Source organism: Oreochromis aureus, linkage group 6 (assembly GCF_013358895.1).
Source record: "Oreochromis aureus strain Israel breed Guangdong linkage group 6, ZZ_aureus, whole genome shotgun sequence".
NCBI classification, from domain to species: domain Eukaryota; kingdom Metazoa; phylum Chordata; class Actinopteri; order Cichliformes; family Cichlidae; genus Oreochromis; species Oreochromis aureus.
The window spans coordinates 15,501,256-15,524,494 of record NC_052947.1 but is presented as its reverse complement, the minus strand read 5'-3'; the positions used below and the strand labels follow the sequence as shown (position 1 = coordinate 15,524,494).

The window sequence follows — 23,239 nt, the reverse complement described above, 5'->3', positions numbered from 1 at the left end:
AATGTATAATTCACTTGTTTGTGGGAGCAGTTTCAGTAAAGTGCATTTGTGCTCAAGACAGTTTTATCTGGCCCTGGGTCTCAAGTTCCGGTGGTTCAGTTTTTCTCACCTACAGGCAAATCTGGAGAAATCCTGCATATTTAAACTCAAGGCATCGTAAAAGCGGATCTTTTATTGTTGTGTCAGGTTAGCTCTTGCTATGATATTATGAAAAAACTGGAAAGAGTTTGCCAAGAATGTGTCAAAAAATGGGTTTGGTAATCTTTGGTGCTATTAATATTCTTGCAATGGATGAGCCAAAACTAAACAATGAACACAATTCCACAGCACAGAATACAAAGTGGTCTTTATTTTGCGTGAAACACAGTACATCAACCTTACATCACAGCTGCTTACAAAATCATGATTTTACAAAAAAGCCAAATTGAGAAGTGCATGTCAAACATGCAACGATGAATTTATTTAAAAGCACAAGTGACAGATACAGTTGGCCTGCTGTACATAAACAATCGCATTCTCATGATTTGTCACATGTAAAAACAGGATCAATGTGCAATCAAACTGTGCTTCATCTCTTATGAATTATTTGATATTCATGGTGACATGAGCTTTGCAGAAGAACTTTTACTCAGTTTGCTTGTGGTTATTAAGAAAAATGCATCACTGAAGTACAAAATGTCTTTAGTAAATTTGCATTTCATTTGTTAATTATTAATTAAAAAAAAAAAAAAAGCCACCATGAACGTTTCTTTAAGGCTGCAACCAAAAGCTTTTTTCCATCAATATTCAATATTTCTTTTACTGGCTCATTGTTTGTGGAAAAAGGCACATCACTGATCCCTGAAGCCAAAGTGAACATATTCAAAGATCATATTTGGTCTGACCACCAGGCAGGCAAACCTCTTAAGTTCACGGGGAAAGGATGTACTACGCTTTGTGTCTACACAAGATAAAAAACAAAGTGAAAGTATCACCTGTCTGAACAAATCCATCTTTGTAGTTCCGGTTGTCTGACTAATTAAACTAACCACATCCTGAAATGTCTAACACTTTGCACCATGGACTGCCTATGAGGTTAATCGGCCCAGTCAAGAAACCATGAAAAGAGTAGTGAAATAGAAAAAGTTCAAGTATGTCTAATGTGTTAAAATATGGCTCAAAAAACAGCATTGTGCGGGTTGCTGAGCACTTCCCATGCAGGCTATTAAACCTGCTTTCCCATCAAAGATTTTCACAAGCAAGAGAAAGATCGACCAGAAAAGCCAGAAAATAAAGAACGTAATTCTGAGCTTTCTAACCCACATACATTTAACTTACATGATGCTCTTGAATTTGCTACATAATAATTTACCTACCAGGTTCAGGTGGTGCTTTCATTTAGGCTTTGCACAACGCATCAGGTACCGATCCAGTGAATGACATCACTCACACAACAATGGAGACAAATAAAAATGTAAATAGAGACGAAAACAAATAAAGACAGGCTGTCATCGTGCTTAGACACTTAAGTTACAATAAACTCCTCATGTATGAAATATTGTTGCTGGTGGACAATCAGCCCATCTATGGTTTCATGATTACACAAATGCAAAAGGTCAAATTTCCTATCAAACTGGCTCACAACAATGTTCCCTGAAATGTGTAGTGTAAACAGCAAAAAGGCATCTACTTGTAACACACTCAGCCTGGAAATTCAAGCTGTTACTTGTAGACATCTGTAGGTTTTATGTCATGTTGGTATGTGAAAAATAACCTTCATTTTGGTTAAAGGGCCTGCTGCTGGGATAAAAGTGAATGCCATACTTACATAACTACTCAACACTGAATAAACTTAATAATGCCAAGGTGGTGAAGCATGACTGACATTTGCATCGTGTCTGCCCTCCAAGCAATATGAAAGTTAGAAGAGATATTGAGTTACAAAGTGTACATTAAAAAAAAATAAAAATAAAAAATCAAGCACTCCCAAAGCCTTTCTTCTAGTTTTCTGACATTAACGAGAAAAATACATCTCTTTGGTCAGCATTGACACAATACAGGGGATTTGTTTCTTTGCATCAAACCCTGGAGAATTGGAGGCAGACTCAAACTCTACTGCCACCTTGTGGTTCACTCGGGTCATGATGTGCAGGATCTCCAGTTCTTTTCCGTACTTGCTGATCATGTCGCACACCGACTGGATGAACCAGGACCCAGTCATTGTATTCCTCCATGAGTAGTAACCTGTATGTAGATGAGTCATGGAATATGTGTTGTATAAATACAATATTTCTTAAAGGAAACAATATGCAAGCATGCAAAAAAAAAAAAAGACAAGAAAAAGGAAAGACCCTTATTTTAACCTGGGGCAGTGGAGAAGGCGTAGAGGAAGTCTGCTTCCACAGGGATCTTAACACCATCAGTGGCGCTGTCTGTTTCAATGCCTGGATCCAGATCTGTACCTCTGCAAGCCTATTCAATGTCAATACATGCACAAAAAAAGAAGCAATGTTCGTTTACAGGTTTGCAGGTTAGAGGAAGTTGACTAAAAGAGAAACCACCATGGTACCTGGATGAAGAAGAGCTTGGGTTTTCCCACCAGTGATTTACAGCGATCGCCTCGAAAAAGTGAAGTTAGGTGTTTGAGCGCTACTGAGCCGTCCGTACCGAAGAACACGTCTTCATCCCCGTGACTCAAAAGAATGCAGACAAAAGAGGCTGAGTTGCTGTGATCTTCCTTGGATGCTTAAAAAAAACAAAGAGACGAATAAATGAATCCGAGTACACCTGATACATAACAATATGAAAAGAGTCAATAGCATGAGGCTTATTTTTAATTTTAGTAGAAGTGGGATATCTGTGCGAGGTTTAAATCATTCTCACCAGCAGTTAAAACATTCATCATCTGATCGACTGTCTGGTCATTGTACAGCTTCACATTATAACCTAAATTTTTAAATACTCTCATGGCGTTGCCTGCATCCACGTCAGTACCGTTTCGCTGATTCATGCCTGGAACACACAAAACCACAATTCTGGTTACTTCAACATGAAAAGCCATGTGCAAAACAAATCAACATTTCCTCCTTCTGAGTGTACATTACTGTTAACAAACAATATAAATGGAGCACATTTTGATTTAGCTTTTCCACACGACAGCCGGGCATGAGAAACCTGACTGCATGTAGCAGGAAGTAGGTGTACTGCAGCTAAACAGCAGCAGATGGTAGAGATGTTGTGGTAAACTTCAATTTCTTCTTTTAACACGCTTCTAAGTGTTGTACAAAACCACATTATCGGTCCGTGTTATATTGGATTCTGTTGGTACAAGGTTTTTTTTGCCACTGGCAGGTCAGCATTAGCACCACGTGCTGCTCGGTGTGCTAGACTCGAACGAAGCAGGAACGTGTCTGCATGGATCTACCCAATGACTTTGGTGTTTACAAGCACACCTATTCTTACTAACACATGATCTCCACCCATCTTTAAATTTGAGCAGCAATGAGCCAGAAAATAACAAAAACACCTACACAGGTGTAAAGAAACAAAAAAAAGACTGCTTTACAGTCACACTGTCAGGGCTTATTTGTCATGAGGCACTTGAACAGAAAAAGAGCCTTTGTTATTGTTCAGGTAACACCTGCTGCTTTCCCCTAACTAAACGAGGCAGTACAGGATCAACCACTACTGATGTTTACTTGACTCAAACGCCATGTTTGCTCTGAGAACATCGAGATGCATGTTGAATACGCAGTCATGTGTGCCCTTTTAGTCCTGCCAGACAAGTTTTCAAAAACCACAAATCTGATAGAATATTAAGACCATCACAGGATGTTTGTAAAGACAAGCAGTGAAGCTATGTAGAGGCTGACTGAGACTAGGGATTTTGGGGCACTTACTGATTTTTAGAGGGCAAAAAAATTGAGATATTCCCATTTCAGTAGATACAAATAACGTATGGCTATACTGACAAAGATAAATGATGAGCTGCCATTTGATGTTTATATTGTCCAAAGACCCGGCAATTCATTGTTTTCACGTAAGGGACATGGACCTGAGAGCTGTATATCCATCTGTATAGTCAGGGGTACATCCTGGTCTTTCTGGCTTTCTTTTCAAAATGATGAGCAAAACTTTGATTCAGTGTCCTCTATGGTTGGCAGTAAGACTTGCTAATTCCTGAGTACTTCACTTTTGCTCAGAATTGTAGGAGATTCTGACTTATCGCAGTGTGAGGGATGAGATATTAGAGCAAGGTGAAAGGTCAGAGAAGGACACACCAGCTTTCGAGGAGCCTGAACTTGAGCACAATGATGGCACCAACCATCCGTTACAGTTTTAGGACTCTGAACAATTTCAGAGAACATAATCAGCTAAAAGTTAGATTTCTTAAACTATTTACTATGTGCTGATTTGTGTAAATCAATAATATATTTGCTAAAAGTGCATTCAAATGTATTGTTCCTTTCTGTCATTTACATTTCAACCCCACTGGAATGAGGTTTAACCTTTTTTTTTTCCTTTTTTTTTTTTTTTTTTTTTTTTTTTTTTTTTTTTTTAAAACAAGAACATGAAAACAGGACAACACAGCCCACAACCACCAAGCCTGGAGGCCCTCTGATTACCTCAAACAGTAAAACAGCAAACAGGGTTTTGGAGAGACAAAAAAGAAAAAGTTAGAGAACACAAACCAGAGGGAAAGGTTCATCTCTGAAACTAAATGAAAAAAAGCCAGTATCACGCGACCAGTATAATCATCTGAGCCTCAGAAAATGATAAAGAACTCCGTGCCAACACCCAAAAGCAACACTATTCAAAACAGCTTCATTCCCAACAAAATCTACATTTTGAATATCCTCAAACAAAATACTCCACAGCAAATGCTGAACAGGAAGAGGAACTGATCAGCATACTCCCTTGTGGTGCCAGTCATCTTATAGATCACACCCATGCCTTGCGTGCCTGATCATACTTTGAGTCATGCGTCTGAACTTGCTGATGAGCCAGCTGACAGTAAAATGTGCTGGCAGCTCCCGAAACCGACTGTCATCAAATGCAAGGATACTTAACACGTGAACTGCAACAGATCTAACCAGAACATCTAACAAACCTGCAGTGGATGGAGGAAATAGGAATCCACAGCATTAAGCTTAAACCTTCCACACCTATAAACTCTCAAAGGTGTAGAAGTGAGATGAATCACCTGGTTTCTGTCCTACATAGAGAATAGAAGAGAAGAGAAGCCACACTTTAGCACTGCCTCCACAGCGTGGGCCATTACTGCGAGTTCAAGCCTCAATGCAGTGATATGACACGTTACCAAGGGAGAGATTAGCATCGCAAATAAGCCCTAACAAACACTTGTCAACAGGCAGATGAAACATGAGCCTTTAGCCTCAACACACACTCACACAACAAGGTGGCATCACCTTACATTTAACCCTCAAGGAAGTCCCCTCCTCCAGCTTTCTACCATGCACACCCCTGTGTCAAAGGCATCTAGTAAAAATGGGGGATGGATGTATTGTCATTAGAAACACTAGTATGGGAATGACATGGGCACATTTGACTCCTAATTAAAGTTTTAACAAAGAAAATTTGAGACAATGGATCCATTACCCAAAGTTAACCTTTACCATTAGTCTGGATTCATTTCCCTATGTAAATAGTTAACTCAGTGCACCACCCATACCTGTTTTTATTTTTACTAAGCATGAAGAAAACAAAGCAAATACATTTTCTAATGTGTTAATACAGTAACTGGTTTCAACAGTTGTGCAAACAGAGTCCTCTTTATCAGCTTTAGTCTCTGTATCACTAGTTTATTACTTCAAGTAAGGGCCCTAACTTTGCTGAACAACAAAGTGCAACAAGAGCAAAACTGAGCTAATAAATAACCTGTAACCAATCTCACATAGTGGATGCTTTTTTATCTAGATCCATAAAATATCTTGCACTGAACTGGTTTTCATATAAATTGCTAAAGCCCTGAACTCCAGCAGCACAAATCCTGCACACACATCCCAACACTTTAACACGTTCATGCCAAATGTACATCCATACTGGAGTGGTTTATGCATTCTCTTAGGAAGGGAAAGGCCACTGGTTTGATTCCAGTCGAAGACACAAATCCCTTCGGGGTTGCGTCAAGTGTAAAAACTCCGCCAAATCAAACATGCGGAGCTCCCTGCTAAAGTCACCCCTTGTGACAAGGGAGCTCTAGATCTAATATCCATAATGGAGTTCAGTAGATCTAAGTTAAAGTATGAAATGTATGCATGCAACAGAACCCTGATGAGCTCTTTTGCACGCATAGTTCCAAAATTAAAGCCTTAATTTCTTCATCCAACTCATCTATATTATGCAGTGCTGGTCAAATCATCGCACATTTCACCTAAACAGAAATGGATCACCAGTTTGTCTAATGTTACACACATTAAATGTCACAGACCTGCTGTATATACCAAGTGTAGCTCTACAGCTTCTCACATATGTGACATTTTAATAAGTATCACCTCTTTCACTTTGAGCCTGAAACTGAATCAGGAAAATTAATTTTAGATGTTACTTACAGCTGTTTCGTTTCGAGTTTAAATTTCAGAAACTAACAAATGCTCACCTGTACTCCTGTCAAAGTTCTTGTTGTTGATAATGATACACTGGCCAATGCTGGGGAAATCGAGGCGGTATCTGAAGCTGTGTGACTGGGGCTTGGCATCCACGTCCATGGGGACAGAAGCAGACGAAGAGCCCGCTGATCTGACGGACAAGCCAACATTTAGTTTAGAAGTTTATTGTGTGTGTTTAGAAACTCAGCAATTAATGCACGTCAGAGAAATGCTGATGCAAATAAAGAAAGAAGCACGCAAAGATTGGACTACAGTTGCAGCTCCGTTATATCAAACGATCAAATAGTGCAATGTTAAAAAAGTTAAAATACAGCAGGGCGTTAATACAGTAGTGAGAAAAGAAGAAGAAGAAAAAGAAACGGGCGGCGGAAATCATTGAGGTCAAGGACGACAAACGGTTTCACTCTTACCCTGAACCTTGAGCAGGATATGAACACAATAGATCGCAACACATAAAGATCGCTAACTAGCTTAATGCAGTGACTCACCGTTTTCCATTGCCTGGCTTTGCGTCTGTATCGTCCACTCCAGGTCCGGATCCGTTTTCCGACATTTTTCACAGGCAAGTAATTAAACGCTAACCAAACAAATTCGCGCTCTCTATGTGACAAAGAGAAGGCCTCAAAAATGCCCAGTCGTGCTCTGGCAGCGGATGTTCTCCCTTTTGTGCTGCTGTGTGGTCCTAAAGGACTCTCTACAGACTGGTAAACAAAAGATGCTGATGTCACTCAGAGATGCGCTCGTTTTGCATTCAGGGGCGTGCCGTGACGAGAACAGCTACAAACATCCACGAAACGACTTCTCCAGACGCAAACAACATACGTTTGATCACTGAATTTAACTACCAATCGGCCCAAGGCGTTTCACAGTAACAGAAATATAATTCAATTCGGGTTCTTACATTTTATTTTGATTTTAACTCGCGTGTAATACACTCACTGGCTACTTTGTTGAGTACACCCATTCAACCACAAGTTTACACAAATATCAGCCAATCACATGGCAGATGCATTCGAGCGTAGACACCAGAGATGTCAATCTCATTTTATATCGTGGGCCACATCCAGCCCACTATTATCTTAACTGAATCAGACCATTTAGGGTACGCATTTAGGGTGCAAATTAGTTCTTCTATGAGGAAGTTTTTCATCTTTAGTAACTGAAAAGAAAGAAATCTATCAGCACAGTTTTCGGGGTTTACATTGTAAATGTGTAAAATTACAGAAAAATTGTGGTAGCTTGCTGTCCCGTAGTTATGAAATAAATCTTTCTTTGTTAATTCATATAAAATGTTCTTTTTTCTTGTGGACCCATTTTAAATGAAGACATTGTAAATTTACATTTCAGAAACTACTGACTTACTGGGATTTTTTCCAAGCAGTCATCTTTAGGGCTTACAGAGAGCCCAATCCAAGAAAGAACCTTTGGAATGTGGTGGAACAGGAGATATAACAGGATGCGCAGTCAACTAATCTGCAGCAACTGTGTGATGTTATCATGTCAATATGGACCAAAATCTCACCTCACCGTTTCCAGCACCCTGCTGAATCTATGCCACAAGTAATTAATGCACCTCTAAAGGCAAAAGGGGGTCCAACCTTGTATCAGTAAGGTAAATGGTAAATGGCCTGTATTTGTATAGTGCCTAGTCCCTAAGGACCCCCAGGGCTTTACACAACCAGTCATCCACCCATTCACACACACATTCACAAACTGGTGATGGCAAGCTACATTGTAGCCACAGCCACCCTGGGGGTGCACTGACAGAGGCGAGGCTGCCGGACACTGGCGCCACCGGGCCCTCTGACCACCACCAGTAGGCAACGGGTGAAGTGTCTTGCCCAAGGACACAATGACCGAGACTGTCCAAGCTGGGGCTCGAACCGGCAACCTTCCGATTACAAGGCGAACTCCCAACTCTTGAGCCACGATAATATGGAGTCCAGGGTGTAAACATTTGAAAGTATAGTTTCATCTCTAAAATGAATTAAACCTTCGCACATCCAGGAGTCTATAACTTGTTTATAAAAGACCAAGTTCCACCTTTAACTAGAAGTGGAGCTTATTTACACAGACACTACATTATTAAATAACATAAAAATACTTGTAACCCTTTCATTTTTGGTATGTTGTTTTCAAGGGGTACAGCAATTCAAACAGGTTGAAATAAAAAGTAGTCATCTGCTTTGAAATTACACATATACATTATACTAGTAAAACTGCTTTGTTGAGATGGTTGATAAAATTAATACCACAGATAAGCAGTTCATCTCAATTCAGACTTTAATCCAGCCACAATCTCTAAAACAATCCTTCTAAAAACTCCATCAAAAGTACAGAAAAAGGTGAAAAGTTTGCTCAGAATTGTAATTCATTTCATATTTTATTGAACATGGTTCAGGAAAAGTTCCCAGAACAAGCTCACACAAATATTTCAATAGCCAACATCAAAATCTGACCATTTAGTAATAAAATTCAGTCTGAATTCAGTCAGAGTTCAATTTTCTGGAGCTTTGGACAACTGTAGACAGGGACAGTCAGAAAAAAGGGAGGCAAAAAAACACTAGAACAAAGTGATGAAACTGGTGGAAACAGACAGAAAAAAAATCTAGAAACATAAAGATGAAATGACAGAACCACACAATTCAAACGAACACAGAAACAGAAATGTTACATGTAATAAAAACAACAGAGGACGCAAATCTGTAAACCTATTCTATAAAGAAGTGTTTTTAAATGGCTTGCAGAGCCTCGATGAAGATGAAGGTGGCAGCAAACAAGTAAAGACAAATATTTCAAACTGAAAGCTAACTTGGTTGCTAAAGAGCTACATGTTGTAACACGGTGCCCTCGCTTCAGAAAATGAAACTATGTTCATATGGAGTAAACAACGATAATGAAACACAAAAAAACCCAAAACAAAACTTTAAAAGTGCATCACTCTTTTTATATTCTTCATCAACACAACTACTTATGATCACAGTTATTTCACTATTTGGTGTATTTACACAGAAATCATTTTCTAGCGCTGTTTTTGTCGTCTTCGTTCATAGAGTTTATTTTAAGTACACTTTAATATGACATTAATTAAAACTTTCTATCACTTGAACAGTCCTCCACCTCGAGACAAACAACAGCAAAGACCGAGACAAAAATCGGTTTGTGCAGCTTTAGTGTTCTTGCTCAACGCTAGCCCCGCATTTCAATTTGTGCCTCTTGTAGGAGCAGAGGCACTCTTATTGCTATTTTTAAAAAAAACAAAAAACAAAATCTACATTCACAGCACACAAATATTTGTAATCAAGATTAAAGCTATGATCGCTAAGTCTGAAGTTAACCACAAAGGCCAAACCACTCGCTTGAAATGCCCTCAGTTTGCAAATCCTCGAGTTAGCAGTAAACTCCACACAGTTCCGTGACGACTCAGAGTGCAGATCTGCTGATTTAAATTTAGTCACAAATTCACGTGGATAGCCTCGACATCTACTGTGAAACCAGGAGTGAAACTTTTAAAGCTAAATTAGAAAAATACATCTGAAATTTATCAACTTTGAGAAGTGGGGCAGTTTTCCCTAATGCAAATGTCACAAACGCAAATGTCATAGCTTTTGTTTCAATTCTTGAGCAAAGGCCAAAAAAAAAAAAATGACTGTGACCATTGACCACAGACAACCTAAAAATGCCTCTGCAACAGTAACTGCCATTTCAGTAGTACTCTACTACTCCTGTAGTATGAAATGAATGATGTATGAAGCCATATTCAGGTTTTATATGAGTAACTCCACCAATATGCGGGACAGCACAGTTATAATAAATACTTCTAGATCTTTGCTGTGTATTTACAGGGCATAGGAGGAGTATTAGAATGGGGAAAATAGAAAGTTCAAATAATTTTTAAAAAGTCTTAGTACATAACTATATTATACCTCCATAGTTGTTGTTTCAGGGGTTAAAGCAGCACCACAAATCACTATAAATTCAAAGGCAAACTCTGCATTAGAGGCCGACTGATACATCGGCTATTTGCCGATTTCTCAGTATTGGCATTTATAATGACCTATAAATGAGAATAAAAAACGGAACGCAGAAACGTAAGGGACATTCTGATTGTTGATGTTAAGCTTTGTCCACTTCCCTGTTGGCTACACTGTGTTTGAAACACAACAGGAACACAACCAGGTGCTCTGAGCAGAGTCAGGCAGAGCGTAAACGAGTAGATAAATAAATACATGTAACAAATGTTAAGAAAGTGTGTTTATGTGCCCAAAAAGAAAATTAAAAGGTCACTGTGTCAAATGTAGGACAGTATATTAGTCTTAAAAATCCTATATCAGTCTGGCTCTGTATCGAATGTATGTTCATTTATCTCCAAAATGCCAAAAGCTAAACTTGTGGCCTGAAAATGGTAACGTGGATATTACTGTGGGAATTACAAAAGGATGTGATTTAACTTTGACTTGCTGTGGTTTTGTGCTGAGGAGGCTTTGGAGTATTTGGAAAACAAACAGGAATGTGCCAGAAAAACATACATTAATCACATTAGGTAGTACCTCAACCTATCAGAGCAAGCCTTCCATATCGAAAGGGACCATCTGGGTCAATAACCCTTCCAACAATAGCACATCCAAAGAAAATGCAGAATGACATTTTCAGAAAAAGCTGCTGCAAACTGCAACCTCAAGGCTGGATCAGAAAACCCTGGACTGGGAAGAAGCTGTGGACCAAAACCAAGCTAAACTTCAGGGTTTGAGAGGCAGTGAGAGGAACACCAACCAGCTGCAGGGTGACTACAATGCCACACAGGTAATAAGGTGTACTTGAACGCGAAGTCCAGCTGACCTTGATCCTGCTGAACTGAGGGGGTGAAGGAGGTTGGTCAGAAGACGGGCTAGGCTGATGTCAAACTGGATTTCCCAATTAATGTGATAGGAAAAAGGGGTCCCTCTAACGATCGTGTCATTTGTACACCTCAGTGGGGAAATTGTTCAGCTGTGCTCAGAAGATGTCAGGGCACAGATCCCAGTTCCCTTGCTCCTTAGCTTCCCAGTAACCCCCCTTGTAGATGTGCAACGTCTCTCCAGACACAGGATCATCTATCTTCTCAAACCACAGTGCTTGGTAGGTGTCTGGATGGGCACCTGTTGGAAAAGAAAGAACATTTTAATTTAGAAGCTAAAGTAAAGATAAAAAAAAAAAAAAACCCACTCAGCCAGGATTACATATCCTGCTTAAATTAAGCCGATATGCATTCAGAGTTCTGACCATGAGAAACAAATAAATGTTACCATTACCCTAATCTTCAGATGCACCTTATTCAAACAAAAATTAGGGGGCTCTTTCTGTAAAAGTACTTGGAGAGGACAAGGCTCACAAATAACACAGTAGCTGCCCCAGAGTCAGAGGACACTGGTCTATCACAGACAAACTGACGCTCTACAATGTTATGAGGCCTCTAGAGCTGTATACAGCTACTCTAAGAGGATCTAAGAGATGGGACAACAGGCAAAACGAATGTTACTTGCTTTTGGCTGGAGCTCCATAAGGGCCTTCCCTGCCTTCCACTAAGAGAGCAAATTGTAAAGAGGAAAATGGTGGAAGTTGGACGGTTTTCTGGTCATTAGGATTCAACTACATTACTAGAAAATGTGATATATTGGTGCTATGCATTAAATCAAGATCAGAATACTTGCTTATATAAGGGAAGAGTGATGGTTCATACGGGGCTATTAAACAAAAAAGAAAAAAAGGATCACTCTTCTTTGGAAGTTGAGACATAACAGAACTGCTGTGATTTGGAAATGACAGTAAGTGAAAACGAAAGGGACTACTTGCATGCAACAGGTGTATGAGGGGGGGAATCCTCAGTGTCAGCTGAGCAAAACCCAGCACAAACATAAAGAGGTAAATCCACAACTCAGACACATCCAAAATCCACATAAAAAAAAGATTTCTTCACATTTTAAAAGTGCCATGTGTCGCATCTAAGGCATTATTTTCTGCTCAAAAATTTAACAAAAGCCCAACAGACTAATCGTAACAAAGAAATAAGTTGATTTGTGTAATAAACCGATTACGACGGTGCTTTAAGAACTGATGGGTAATTTAGATTTGACCTGATTAGATGGTTCTATAGAGGGTTAGATTATAGATCTTCTCTTTGCTGGTCTAAAACGTTAAAGAAAATGATATCCACACACACGAGTTAACAATGAGTGAAAATCTCTTTACACTTGTAGTTTTGTTCATTATAACCAGGAACTGAAAATCACTGGTCCATCCAAAATGACACATACGAGCTGTGAAGTCACCGATAGCGGCAAACGAGCCCAGCAACCACCTTGTGGACATAAACGGTACTTGCTCAGTAAAAAAGCCACACAAAGCACCTTTAAAAGTACACTTTGTATAAAACTATAAAATGATACTTGCTTTCATCAGAAATCTCACTTGAAGCGGGACCAGGCTCTTTTGCATCAGCTAAATGGAACAGAAAGGAACGGGGGAGGGGGGACACATAAATATAAATAAGCTGTTATTAAGAGAAGAAGATGCTGAGCACCTTAATACTGAACGCACAAACATTTCGTGTGTGCACTTTTGATTTTGCAGTCTGAAGTTCACACCAAAGGTGAGAAGAAACTAAGCAGAGTACTTGCTTTTCAAAGGCGAGTCACTGATCGAAGCCTCAGTGACAGCTTAGCATTAAGAGAGGAGGGGGAAAACAGAAAAAAGGAAAGACAAGAAATACCAAGACAGACAAAAATGGGTAAAAGATGAATGGACACAACATCAGACAGAAACGTAAGACAAATACAAACAAAACAAAACAAAAATCAAACCCATGCAAAACACAATCTCGCTCTCCGTCTTCCTACCTTCCTCAGGTGAGCTGGCTGCTTTCACTGCTTCTTTCTCCCTTTCTCGACGAGCGCTGCGTTGTTTTTCTTCTAGACGCTGTTTCTCTGCGTTGGCCTCATCCCAGTGGCCTTCCTCCATTAACCGCTGGTCAGGTCGCCGCCGACTGTCTGTTGGCGCAACTCCCTCTTCGGGTTCATTGAGAGTCAAAGCCAAAGAGGAGAAGTAGTACATGTTCTCTGCTCCCTCCCTGCAAATTCAACAATATAAAAACATTAAAAGTAAAGAGCAGCAGTATTTACAACAGCTCAGCTTCAAACGTTTAAGAACGCATTCTGAACGTCGCCAGTCTTTAAGACTAAAAACACTTACGGTAACGGGTTCTTTCTCCACATTTCTTTGGCTTTGAGTGTCTGATACACAGTCCTCTGTTTGCCTTCAGTGCCGTTTTCACCTTTACTGCTCTGCATAATTTTGGAAAACTCCATTTTCTCATCCCATGTTCCTGACAGGACATAATGCGCTTTTCCATCCTTATCTGTTACTACTCCTGTTACCTAGGAGGAGAAATTAATTAATTAATTAAGATATGTTGATTGCAGGTTGTGGAGGAGAGAAAATAATAAAACCATTGCCATTAAAGACTTCCTATAAGTTTGCTGGGAAAATGACGGCTCAAATGCAGAAGGAAAGAGGATGAGGATGACTCGACAGAATCAACTGACGTACTAGTGGATGTAATATCATCATCTTGAAAGGAAACTACTGCCTGAGGAAACCCGACTCAAATTATCTTACTTAAACAATCACAAAAAAAGAAAAAGAAAAAAAAAAAAGGAGCCCACCTTTCTCGGTACATCTCTGGAAAAATAACTGTAGGGAGCGAACTTGAGGTGGCAGCGATCTCCTGTCTTGTGGTTCACCACGTCTATCTCTCCCGACTGACACAGGACAAAAGAAAGAAAGAAAATGTTCTGAGTGTTTTCTACTCTAGCAGATTAAAATCAAAAACATCATATGAAAACATCTGTGTCATCACTTTGTAATAATGTATAAGCTATAACATTTTGGCATTACCTGATCGATCCACAATTTCCCAACAATAATGTTGTGAACTGTTGTGGTCACTTTTTTCCAAGAATAGTGATTGTTGCTCTTTTCAAATATACACTGAATAGAACCTGGAGAGAGAAAGGGGAATAATGTTGCATGTGATGGAAACGTATCCCACATATCCCATGAACTAAAGTGACAAATGAAATGCAACACTGAAATAGTGAATTACAGTAGTGTAACACAGACGGTGTTCACTGGATAAAAACATGTCACCTCAGGCTTAGCAGGTGTATTTGTCTTGCATGCTGTGTCTTTGTTTGCAGCTATACAAACACACACACACACACACACACACTCACACTCACCCAAAGGCATGATAGAGAGATATTTCCCTCTAAACTTGCTGGCTAGTGTTATCTCCTGTCTGAGGGTCCAGCCCTTTTCAGAGAAGGCGTGGTGAGCTGCGGCAGGTGGGTGGTGACTGACCTAAGAAGAGGTAACAAAGAGAGAGAAGAGTCAGGAAGCTTAACATATGGTCACTGTAATTATATAATGGCTTTGAGTGCATTAAGAAAACAAACATGACTAGGACAAAATACTACATGAGCAAATAAAGCATGTTTGCAATGGAAACAGGTAAAACCTGAATCAAAATGACTATAATTTTTGAAAAAACAATGCAATGTAGACCACTGCTGTGTTTTACAATGTTTTTTGTTTTTTTTAAACTACCTGTTCACAAAGAGAGCGATAACCGCACTCTCTGTGCCGATCGAGCTCAAAGGTTTCTCCGAGCAGAGGGTTGAAGGGCTTTCCTGTGCGGTGGACTGTGGTGGAGTAGGAAGACACTGTGAAAGCTGCCACATAACACATCTGCTCTAGAGAGCTATGACACTTGGCAGCCTTATCAAGGAGTTCGTAGTACTCCAGGTCTTCAGACAGACGTTGCAACATTGACAGGGGCTCATTAAAATTCACCTAAAAATTCACAGAGAGACATCTCATCACTTCTGATTATTTTTAAATGGAAAAGTCACCTTGATGCTGTTGTGTGCACAGATTTCTTACAGGCATTGGTATTTTTGAGAGCTCCTTTCCAATACAATTCTTCATGATGCTCCACAGATTGAGGTAATAGTTTGGTTTGTCCGGGATACGAGTTCGCCTTTGCCTAACTGGCTCCAGCTCCAGCGGCTGTGGAGACTCCGGGTTAGATGCCAAAGAAAGTTCATCAAACTGATGGAAGATAAAGAAAATATCATCAGGAGTTAGGTGGCTTTGATATGGCAATGCAGTTAATACAAAAAAATAATCAGATCTCACTTGCAAAATATCAAAATTTAACACACATTTACCGACTGATCATCCGTTCCAGTCTCACTGCTGATCCCACTGATGTTGCTACCAGATCTCCTGTAGAAGAGGAGAAGAGTCAAGTATAAAACAAAACACATGTGGAGGAAAAAAAAAAGTCTGACAATAAAAAATATCAGTTTGTACCTGTGATATTTGGGGTCAGCGGGGACAGTAATAAACTCTGCTGGCTCCTCCATAGCATCAAAGAACTCATTGTCATCATCCTCGTCACTGGCATCGGCTTTCCCTGAAACAGCCCCTGAAATGAAGAAAGAGTTGGAAGATTGAATGACTTAACGGTTCAACAGACCTCAGCAGATCGGTAACGAAGGTGCCAGAGTAAGAATTTCCAATGATGAAAAGACCCTTACCTTTGTTTCCTAAGGCAGGATTACTGAATGACGGGGGGAGAACTGTTGCTCCTCTGAAAGCCCTTTCTAGGTGGTTGTGCTGTTTGGCTAACTGCTCCAGAGTCTCCTCCAGACGTATCCTCTGTTCTCTTTCAGTCTGTAAGGCCTTCTGCCAGCGCTTACTGTGGCTCTGAGCCACGGAAAGGAAGTCTCTACATGCCTAGGGGATCACGCAAAAAGAATAGTCACATATCAGTAACCCACTCAGGGGGGAGAGCTGTTTGCTCAACTTTTACCTAGCTTGATTGACTTACGTTGATCATGGCATTGGAGGTGATTCGGAAAAGCGTGGCTCTCTCTGTGACTTGTTTGACCTTTTCTCCCATGTCCACTGCGACACGAAGTCCTTCAAGTTCTGATAAAGACCTAAAATTGTGAAATAAAGATTTTAATGGGTAAGAGTAATTTAAAAAAAAAAATTAGTTAATGGATAATAGTCTGTTAGTAAGTACTACCTTTGGAGAGCAGACCCATGCTTGACAATGAGATCATTGCAGGTGGCAAGATCCTCCACTTTGCTGTTGAGTGTGCGTAATGTAGACTGGATTTCTGTGTTACGGCAGTCTCCGCCCTGTCCTGAGTTTGGCGAGACTGCAGGGAAATCATCACCTGAGTCATCTGAGGAAGAAAACAGAGAGTGTCATTAGTCAACACAAACACAATAAGATTCAGTGAAAGAGTTTGCTTCTGGGTGCTTTGTAAGCTTTCTCTATGGAGTCCCCTGCATTATCCTCTGGTAAGAGTCCCTCTTACCAGATTCCGCCTGCATTTGGACAGCCTTCGCCTTTGCAAGTTCCAAAGCAGTGATCCATCGCTGGCGCTCTACTTCGGAGCTGGCCTTCAGGTGATAGGTCTGTGCCCCTCCATTAGAAATCACAAAATTGCACGAATCTTCCACAGCAATGTTGGCTGTGGCCAAGTTAATGGTGCCTCTGCATGTGTGACCCATCTCAGCCTGAGTCCTGAAGACAGAGACGACAACAGCAGTCAAATCTGCAGTTTCCAAATCACTTACATTAATGGATGTGTACTGCTCAGAGAGCTTTGTGGTGTTATTGTGGTTCTGTTGCTGTCCTGTAAAAAGGCCTTTATTACAAGGCATACTTATAATAAAATTTTAATGCATGGATCCTCTTTAAGCTACACTTTTACCATTTCTTTTTGAGCTTGAAATAGAGTAAATTCATTACAAATTATTATAGCTTCAGTATTTTTCATATAACTTACCTGTAGTAAGAAAGCAAGCCATTGCTGAGAACAAACCAGCGTCTTTGGTAACCTTTTATGTAGTTTGTCCATTTGAAGAGCCAACCCTTGTATGTGTCTCCAGGGGTCGGAGTAGGGGACTTTGCCTCTGACATCACAACAGCCTGTGCTTTCACTGAGTGATGTTACAGGCTGTGGAGAGAAAAACATTTACAGGTGCATTACTGTAAAGTTTGTGTCATGCACATCACATTTGATACATGATGTGCATGATACAAGCTCACTATAAAGACATCACACTTACAGTAACTCAAGACACATTTTAACTACATCCTAAAGTTTTATACCATCTTATAACCATATAATTCATCAATCTTTGGCTATATAAGACACAATGCGTTATGGGTAACGGAAGCAGATTCAACCTGCGCCACTAAGATCGGCTGCAATCACTTATGTTTAAGTTTACCGAGTTATCAAAATTAAACCTACATAGCCACGCTTGTCAAATGTAAAAAAAAAATATGACTCGACACTGGCACTAGCTCTGGCTCCGTGAAACTTTTAGGCTTGTCGTGGCACCTTCCAGTGAAAACAAAACGAGCTGAGGGACGCTGACACGACTCCAATAACCTGCTTCGCTACAGTTTTATCGCGTTTGAAGGAAACTGATAAACATCCAGAAAACACAGCTCAGCGACGATAACAGTGAGCTCAACCGTTCCCTTGATCTGGTAGGATTACATGGAAGTGTCAAATTAACAGCATGGACACTGATAGTCAACTTACCCCGAATACCACATCAAAGCTACTTAAAACTGTGCCCGCTGTCACTAAGCTTGCGGTTAGCTAAACAACAGGAAGCTTTGGAAAAGCTGACACGCCGCAGACGTTGACAATTATCGTTTTAAACCGTGCAGCCCTCTCACTATGCATCCATCCGATGCATAACTTAATGTAATATAGCTGCAAGACTCACCGATGGGCGGGCATATCGAGCTTGATGATGCGACGTTAGCTCGCTAGTTTTCGCTTCGCTAACCACTTTGCTACAGGTTGTGCAACAAAATAGGGTTCGACCAGCATCTAAACCGTGCGCTTTAGTTCCGCCAGTCAATTAAACGCCTCTCGGCAGTTGATGTAAATGGTTGTACGCCCTGTGAAGTGAAGATCCAGATATTCTTTTCTTTTTTTCAGTGTAATGCAATCCATCAAGCCTTTATTTGTCACATGCAATGTTACACATACATGTCACCTGCAGTGAAAATGAGCACAGTAGAGTACAGTACTACAGTACCTTTTGAAATGACGACCTATTGACTATATTTACATTTCGAATCTTCAAAACGATTTTATTTCGACAATTTAACTTTACTTGTGATTTTTTTGATTCACAAATACAAATGGAAATTTTTCAAAGTTAATCGTGATCTAAATTGATGGAAAAACGACTCAAAGTTATTTGGTAAGACTCTATAGTCTTAATTAATTAAGACTTAGTTAATTGAAAATTAACCAGCCCATAAATTATCTTCACTACTTAATAACAAAAAACAAACGGTTTGCTGACGTTTTTGATCATGAGAAAAAACTTTATTTATCCCTTATTTGAAAAATAATGTTATCACATAATGCAAAAAATAATTACTATTATACTATAATTATCGTAGTGTATGAATGTCTGCATCTATGTATACTATCTTTGCTATTGTAGAATTCTCCCATACGTTTCAGTTCAGGGGTCTTTGTCTCTAATAATGTCTGTGGTTCTGCAGAGGAGCTGGAGAACCAAAGACAAAAAAGAAGCAGGCTATATCAGTGTAAAGAAAACAAGCTTAATGTCCATACTCATTCTCATACTAATTCAAAGAAGGTATGTATATTTATAAATACCTTTACATCTGAATCAACTGGCTATGCCCCATTAGTATTGTTCTGGTTTACAGTGTAAATAAATATGAATGGTATTATGCATGTAAAAATATGTTCATTTATCTGCTTTTCCTTTAAAAAAAAATCCAAACTACATTGGTGTATGTATAGCATGACTTTCAGCCCAGTTTATGAGAATTTAGAGATTATGTATTAACGTATAACTAAGAGTTTAGTCCTCCAGGTTGGAGCCTTTTTTGCCTTCAGAACTACTTTAATTCTTTGAAGCATAGATTGAGCAAAGTGCTTAAAACATTCCTCAGAGTTTGGTCCATATTGACATGACAGCATCTTCATTGCTGCAGATTTGCTGGCTGCACATCCACTTTGTCAATCTCCTACTACACCACTATTCCAAAGATGTGGTCTTGCATCTAGCTCACAGTAGATCAGCAGTTTCTGAAGTACTCATGCCAGCCTGTCTTGTACCAACACCAGTGCCACATTTGGCCACTGAAATCACCCTTCATCCTTATTCTGGTGCTCATTTTCAAATTCAGGAAGTTATCTTAAGTATGTCTACACCATCTGATTGGTTTATTAGACATTTTTTATTAACAAGCATTTGAAAAGAAGTGGCCATTGAGTTTATATTGTTATATTTTGGGAAGATACTCAATGTGTGCACCCATAACGCATTCTTATGTTTGCATTAATTCCTGTCATGTTGTTTCCATTAAAAATATTGAAATTAAATGCACCGCCTATATTTGCCAGGCCACAATTACAGGCCCTAATCAAACAGCTTTCATGAAACTAAAAGGCATTTTAAACACACAGTGCTCAATTCAATATATCCAGGTTTTTATATAGCACTAGTTCACAGCTACAGTAGTCTTTTTTGTGGTAAGGTAAATAACCTACAATATTAGAGAAATAATTTTGTTTTTATGACTTAATATAGCTGTGATCTGAATTAATCATGTAAATTCCAAACACAGGGAAAACCAAACACTTCCTCTGAATTGTACTGATTTTATTGAACAATTCTTCAACACAACAATGCAGCTTCTATAAACTACGACATTAAATTGTAGACATTAATTAAAAGATGTGTATGTGTGTGGTGTATTTTATCTATGCACGTGAATGTTTCTACGTTAATTATACACAATTATAATACACTTCTCCCCTAATGTTTATTTAGTAATGGTGTTTGCATTCATACTCTTTCCACTCCCACTAAGCACAATATATGGTGTTTTCTGGGATTTTTGCTTCTCCTGCAGTAAAGCCACAGTTCCCAGAGGGGTATCGCTGCTGCTCATCTTCTTCAGCAACGCCTCTTCCTCTAGCTTTTTCATCCTCCTCTCGGTCTTCATTTTTCCAGACCCCTTTCCGTGGAATCGATGGGAGAGCTGCCTAAAAGCTTCTTTTGGAGTGAGTTTCCGCCCAGACTCGTCCACGTACTCAATCTTGACGTCAGGCTTGTAGCCATCCTTCTCCTTGAAGTCTTGCGTGAAGCCTCTGTATTCTTCTCTGCGGCTGTACTTGTCATCAAAGCCCATCTTGTCCTCAATGCAGTAGTCACCATTGGGCAGGGCGCCTTTTGGCGCTTTGACACGTGCTACTTTCTGCATTTGAGTCTCCAACAGACCCTTATTTTTGCACAGCAACAGGGCAGCAGCGAGGCCGGAGTTGACGATGGGCTCCTCGTCCAAAATGGTGGCAGAGGCTGTGGCGAAATCTGGTTGTTTTTGTTCCTCATCCAGGTTAACTGTGCTCCATCCAACATTCTCATCCATATCAGAGTCTGAACCTCCAGCATCATCTTTTTCCTCCTCCTGTTCAAAGTCCATAATGTCTTCCTGGTCCTCTCTGTTGCCTGACAGTCCGTATGTTGGGATATCACCCAGGGTTCTGCAAAACTCTGAGGTAGCATTGAAAACAATGTTGTTCCTCTTGTCAGGATCGTCTTCGTTGTCATCTTTAACAAGCTTCTTAACCTGCTCTGCCACCTTCGCCCCAGAGTCTTTCAGGAGCTGCATTTGCTTCAGCTTCCTCTGCTTCTCCAACTGCTTCTGCAGCTCCTGCTCTGCCTCATCCTCCTCAATTACAGCTGGCTCAGGAGGGGTAAATTCCTCATCGTCGCTTATGTCCATTTCTGCCATCCTGATGTCGTCAGACAGCAGGGGGATTTCATGCGTCACCACCTTCTCCTCTTTCTTTACTTCTTGGTCTTCATCATCCTCCTGTTTGCGGCCTCGGCCACGTGTCCTGGAGCCAAAGTCAGAGCTGCGGGTGTCATCGAGGTGAAGGTCATCTGCAGTGGATGTCTTCTCCTTCTTCCTGATCTTCTTCACTCTACGTTTTGTCTTTTTAAAGCCCACCATTTCCTGTGGTGTGTAGTACTCTGAGGCGATAGAGAGCGCAGGCATTTCCAAGGACTGGGCCTGATTTCGCAGCATTTCTTTCATGGCCTGGAGCTCGCGCTCTCGCTCTCCATCGGCGAAACCACCTGTATTCAACCGGAAGCTCTTTTTCTTCTCACCTTCAATTTCCTCATCATACTTTGACAGAACAGAGCGAGATTTAAACGAAACCATGTCGTCAACACTCTCCTCTTCTTCGTAAGGTTTGTAATCTGGCTTTTTCTTTTTTAATTCCACATTCTTTTCTGCTTTTTCCTTGTCCACCAGTCCTACGTTTACCAGCACATCTTCCTCCTCTTCCAAAACACCTTTGTCTTCTAGGGTCAGGATGACAGTCTGGCCCTCAGAGAAAGACTCGACTTTGTGCTGCACTTTGAGTCCCTTTAAATCTCGAGATGTGTACGCATCCTGTTTAATCTGGGCAAATTCCTCCTCTACCAGATTGCTGACACCAAACTCTTCATCCATCTCTTCCAGAAGTTTGGCTCTTTTCTCTGCCATTTCTTTTTCTTTTGCCAGCTTTCTGCTTCTCTCGACCCAGGAGGATGTGTCATCCAGCCAGTCATCCTCAGCTAGGGTTTTGACTTTCCCCAGTTTCTGGTTGAGTATGCGTTTTTCCTTCAAAGCTGCAAGCTTCTCTCTCATCTCTTTCTGCTGCTGGATGACCACGGGGTTGATGGTCTCTGCAACCATGGGTTCCTCTTTGGTCCCAAGCTCCTTCTTGTTCTCATTCAGTTCCAGAGGCTTCAGACCCAACTTTGCCCTGAGTTTGTTTGTTTCCTCGATGCTGAGAGATGCATCTCCGCTCGCAGATTGAGGCTGCACTTCAGTATTGCTTTCCTCAAATCCCGCATCTACTTTCTCCTTCTTCACTCGTGGTTCCCCGCTGCTCCTTTCACCCTTCCCACGGCTCTCCCGTCTGCTTCTTTCCCTGGACCTGGAGCGCTTTCTTTTCTCCTTGTCTCGGTCCGAAGTGTCTCTGTCGCGCTCCTTGTGGCGATGTTTCTTATGTTCACGACGCCGCTCCTCTGTGTCCTTATCGCGGCTCTTTTCCTTGTGTTTCTTAGACGAACCCATCGTTTATCTGCAAATTACAACAACAATTAAAAATGCAAACACTGAAAAATAAAACCGCTGGCTTTGACAATTTTAAGATTTGATTGATGAAGGGAAAGTAGTTAGCTTTCCCGTGCTAACTAGCTTACATTAGCTACGAAATCTACGTCATTAACCGAAGCCACAACTTACGTAGTTCGAAGGCAAAGATTGAACTTTGCGTTAAAAATCCAATCTCAGTCAGGCACTAGAGTAGTCGGCTGTACGTTTTCTTCAGGCCAGCGTAAATAACATCACTCCACGTTCTTCCAAGTTTAAGAACAAACATAAAGCGAACAACAGCCTTGCTGTTTCCTTAAAACACACTTCCTGCGATCGAACATTAGCC

General features: G+C 40.4%; 3 protein-coding genes across 6 annotated transcripts; all 3 read right to left on the bottom strand.

Annotated features, from left to right (window-relative positions):
- Positions 1–329: 329 nt before the first annotated feature.
- casp3a (caspase 3, apoptosis-related cysteine peptidase a) lies at positions 330–7,462 on the bottom strand. The gene is made up of 6 exons (XM_031757300.2): positions 7,097–7,462; positions 6,599–6,738; positions 2,863–2,991; positions 2,549–2,724; positions 2,343–2,451; positions 330–2,223 (listed from the first exon to the last, which is right to left on the bottom strand). Exons 1-6 carry the CDS (start codon positions 7,159–7,161, stop codon positions 1,994–1,996), a joined length of 849 nt encoding a protein of 282 aa, XP_031613160.1. The 5' UTR covers positions 7,162–7,462; the 3' UTR covers positions 330–1,993.
- Positions 7,463–8,873: 1,411 nt separating this feature from the next.
- LOC116334003 (oxysterol-binding protein 1-like) lies at positions 8,874–18,569 on the bottom strand. Of its 4 annotated transcripts, none has more exons than XM_039613586.1 (17): positions 18,471–18,569; positions 17,513–17,683; positions 17,039–17,247; positions 16,741–16,903; positions 16,540–16,651; positions 16,247–16,445; positions 16,020–16,134; positions 15,869–15,932; positions 15,588–15,755; positions 15,252–15,497; positions 14,885–15,005; positions 14,541–14,644; positions 14,309–14,404; positions 13,836–14,020; positions 13,484–13,713; positions 13,038–13,085; positions 8,874–11,746 (listed from the first exon to the last, which is right to left on the bottom strand). In XM_039613586.1, exons 2-17 carry the CDS (start codon positions 17,644–17,646, stop codon positions 11,604–11,606), a joined length of 2,337 nt encoding a protein of 778 aa, XP_039469520.1. In that variant the 5' UTR covers positions 17,647–17,683; positions 18,471–18,569; the 3' UTR covers positions 8,874–11,603. The 4 variants fall into 4 exon arrangements, with proteins under 4 accessions (XP_039469520.1, XP_039469522.1, XP_039469521.1 ...); XM_039613588.1 differs by having other exon boundaries at positions 15,875–15,932; XM_039613587.1 differs by lacking the exon at positions 18,471–18,569 and adding an exon at positions 18,281–18,434.
- A 1,815-nt stretch (positions 18,570–20,384) lies between these two features.
- On the bottom strand, positions 20,385–23,235 carry sart1 (spliceosome associated factor 1, recruiter of U4/U6.U5 tri-snRNP). The gene is made up of 2 exons (XM_031757294.2): positions 23,044–23,235; positions 20,385–22,879 (listed from the first exon to the last, which is right to left on the bottom strand). The coding sequence occupies exon 2, from the start codon at positions 22,870–22,872 to the stop codon at positions 20,563–20,565; it is 2,310 nt and encodes a 769-aa protein (XP_031613154.1). The 5' UTR covers positions 22,873–22,879; positions 23,044–23,235; the 3' UTR covers positions 20,385–20,562.
- Positions 23,236–23,239: the final 4 nt, after the last annotated feature.

Excerpts from the sequence above, each read along its gene's own strand:
- sart1 (XM_031757294.2), bottom strand. The coding sequence starts at position 22,872 with ATGGGTTCGTCTAAGAAACACAAGGAAAAGAGCCGCGATAAGGACACA.
- LOC116334003 (XM_039613586.1), bottom strand. The coding sequence starts at position 17,646 with ATGTCAGAGGCAAAGTCCCCTACTCCGACCCCTGGAGACACATACAAG. Across the intron at positions 15,498-15,587 it reads TCTCAAAAATACCAATGCCT|GTGAATTTTAATGAGCCCCT; the intron begins GTAAGAAATCTG and ends GTGAATTTTTAG. Across the intron at positions 11,747-13,037 it reads AAGTGAGATTTCTGATGAAA|GTGCCCATCCAGACACCTAC; the intron begins GCAAGTATCATT and ends CTTTTCCAACAG.
- casp3a (XM_031757300.2), bottom strand. The coding sequence starts at position 7,161 with ATGTCGGAAAACGGATCCGGACCTGGAGTGGACGATACAGACGCAAAG. Across the intron at positions 2,725-2,862 it reads GATGAATGTTTTAACTGCTG|CATCCAAGGAAGATCACAGC; the intron begins GTGAGAATGATT and ends GTTTTTTTTAAG. Across the intron at positions 2,452-2,548 it reads CCAAGCTCTTCTTCATCCAG|GCTTGCAGAGGTACAGATCT; the intron begins GTACCATGGTGG and ends GACATTGAATAG.